Source organism: Quercus suber, unplaced genomic scaffold, assembly GCF_002906115.3.
Source record: "Quercus suber isolate HL8 unplaced genomic scaffold, Cork oak 2.0 scaffold_27, whole genome shotgun sequence".
NCBI lineage: Eukaryota > Viridiplantae > Streptophyta > Magnoliopsida > Fagales > Fagaceae > Quercus > Quercus suber.
In genome coordinates this window covers 796,361-799,177 of record NW_027069492.1, presented here as the reverse complement: position 1 = coordinate 799,177, position 2,817 = coordinate 796,361, and the positions used below count along the sequence as shown (strand labels likewise).

Here is a 2,817-nt window from a genome sequence, read left to right as displayed (position 1 = left end):
CCTATTACCTGAAGATGAGAGACGACAGGGTGCGGCTCATTCAGTGCCTCCCCGAGTCCAGCAAGGGGTTCAACGAGGATTTCCTCATCGTGTCAGGGGAGTGGCACGATGGCCTTCACTGCCCAACAACAGAGGGAATACCAGGTGGGGCAGTAGGAAACAGGAGGGGTTTCAAGTTCTCGCCTTTTTTCTTCCCCCTTTTTCTATTTTACTAACGCGGTGGTGCTTTCCGTTTGCAGACTCGCACGCTTTTGAGCGTCACTTCCATCTGGTCAATCGAGAAGATTTACAAAAGGTGCTGAGGGCGTCAGTGTATATAAACGAGGACGACAATCAGGTTAGGGCCGCCCACATAATTTTGGGGTATAAACTTGCCCAGAAATCGTTCCCGGTTTCAAAGCACGTCATCCGAGCCAACAATCCTCGGCTTCAGAGGATTACTGTGACCCAGGACGGATTTTCGTTCCCCGAGGAGCCCTCCGACCAGGAAGCTATCACACTAGCCGTCCCCTCCTCTTCCCAACCGTTCGCCGAGGCCGCCGAGGAAGCTCCAGAGGAGGAAGGGGACGCGTTTGACGTTTTCGCTCAGCTTGATCAGTCCGAGGACCCTCTTGGGGACTTGGGTGATCCCAATTTGACTGAAGCAGACCTCTTTGCTTCAGAAGCCCCTCCTCGGCTGACAATGGGTTACAAGAGGAAGCCCACCACCAACTTGCTGGACCTGATTGAGGGCCAGCCGGGGGAGTACCAACAGAAACTTCCCACTCTACCTCCGAAGATTAGGTCGACTTCCGCTCGGTAGAAACTCCCTCATTCTCCTTCTCAGACGCGCTTGCCCTTTGGGTCCGTGCCTGCTGGCCCCAAGAAGAAGAAGGATAAGGGTAAAAGGCCTGTGGAGGATAAGACGGTGTCCTCGCAGAAGGAGGACATTACTCTGCGGCCGTCCAAGCAGCTTAAAATAGGCGACAAGAGCCAGGAGAGGCAGGTCATCGACACCACCTCTTCCGAGGCCCAGGCCTTGCTCCCAGCCCCGATGCTCTGTGGGGAGCCCTTAAGGGATAACGCCTCCCTCAAGGACTTCAATGAGGGCGAAGGTGTGCGCGTGGCTGATGCGCTGGAGAGGAGCCTGCTACTCCCAGCAGATATGGCTGAGCTTAACTCTTTGACGAGCGAGCAGGTCTTCCTCAGCCTCAAGCGATATGTGGGGATGGTAAGGGCTACAACCTCGACTCTTCTCCCACTCTTTTTCTTTTATTGGGCTTATAGTACATTGGTTATTCTGGCAGGCTGTCCAAGCTATCTTTATGTTGGAGGGGGGCGACAAACGACCAGAAGGAGGCCCTCAAACGAGAGCGTGATTGGCGATTCCAGGCCACCGGGGCTCTGAAGAATTTCGAGGCTGACCTCGCCAAGGCCCGAGAGGATTTGAAGGCGGTGACCAGGGAGTGGGACAGTGCACTGTCTGGTCTTGAGGGCACCCAGGCCCAGGCCAAGGAGCAGACAAGGCGCTTGGGCGAGGCGGAGGATCAGCTGCAGACCGCGAGGGATCTGATCGCGGATTTGCGGGCTAAGGTGACAAAGGCCGAGGGGGCTCAGAGGGAGGCGGAATGGGCCAAAGACCAGGCTCAGCGGGCTAAGGACGAGGCTAACCATGGCAGGGAGATGGCCGAGAGTGCCAAGGAGGAGGCTGAGACCGCAGCCTACGCTGATGGGGTGGCTGCGGTAGAGGCCCTCTACAAAGCTCAAGTCCCGGGGGTGTGTAGGCAATACTATTCCCAGGTCTGGGCTGAGGCCCTCAAACAAGTTGGGGTGGAGGCCACGTCCGACCTATGGAAGGCAGAGAGCGTGTATTACCCCCCCGCCATCCGTGAGGCCGCCCCTGAGGACCCTAAGGTTGGGGAGATTGTTGAAGAGGTGGGGGCAACTGAACTAGGGGAGCATTCGAGCGAGGAGGTGCCCCAAGAGATAGTGGAGATCCCTTCTGATGATCCAACCCCTACCACCGAGGAAGCAGTTGTTCTCGCCGTACCCTTGCAGGCCGTCCCCTCAGGCCAGGGCTCGGAGGGGTCAGGGGTTGCCCCTGTCCAGCCTGAGCAAAAAGAGTAGACTCCCCGGCGTCTCGGCTCGTCCTACTTTCACGCCATTTCATTTTATTTTGTTGTGCTTCTCTTCTATGTACTGTGGCTCTTGCCATGCAATTTTTACGAACTCATTGTTGTAATGCGAATTTAATTTCCCTTTATATTTATCTGAATTGCTTATTTGTGTACACGCTGCATGCTTTTCCTTTTTTCCTTTGATTTGCACGATTTTAGCTTGAATTGTATGTCGGCTAATTGCGCCAGTAACGATGATAAGGAGAGAGAACGTATGCATGGGCAGCTTTCTTGCGTCTCAAGGGTTAGGTGGGGCTTAATCCTTTCCTAACTTGGGACATTTTGTAGCTAGTCTCCCTGTATGCTTGAGTCCGAGGACCATGCAATGCCTTGGTTCTGTCTAACACTTCCATTCTTCTGTAAGTATCTAGTTTCCCCATAGGTTTGAGTCCGAGGACCATGCAATACCCTGGTTCTGTCTAGTACCCAGGTATAGCTAAGCGGTTAGTTTCCCCATAGGCTTGAGTCTGAGGACCATGCAATGCCTTGGTTCTGTCTAACGCTTCCATTTCTCTGTGAGTATCTAGTTTCCCTATAGGTTTGAGTCCGAGGACCACGCAATACCCTGGTTCTGTCTAGTACCCAGGTATAGCTGAGCGGTTAGTTTCCCCATAGGCTTGAGTCCGAGGACCATGCAATGCCTTGGTTCTGTCTAACGCTT

General features: G+C 54.2%; 1 protein-coding gene across 1 annotated transcript; it reads left to right on the top strand.

Moving 5' to 3' along the window:
- The first annotated feature begins 1,033 nt into the window (after positions 1-1,033).
- LOC136065603 (uncharacterized) lies at positions 1,034-2,106 on the top strand. Its single transcript, XM_065769078.1, has 2 exons — positions 1,034-1,210; positions 1,267-2,106. Exons 1-2 carry the CDS (start codon positions 1,034-1,036, stop codon positions 2,104-2,106), a joined length of 1,017 nt encoding a protein of 338 aa, XP_065625150.1.
- Positions 2,107-2,817: the final 711 nt, after the last annotated feature.

Bases quoted from the DNA above. Each gene is read 5' to 3' on its own strand.
- LOC136065603 (XM_065769078.1), top strand. From the start codon at position 1,034: ATGCTCTGTGGGGAGCCCTTAAGGGATAACGCCTCCCTCAAGGACTTC. The intron at 1,211-1,266 runs GTAAGGGCTACA...TTGGGCTTATAG, and splicing joins TCAAGCGATATGTGGGGATG to TACATTGGTTATTCTGGCAG.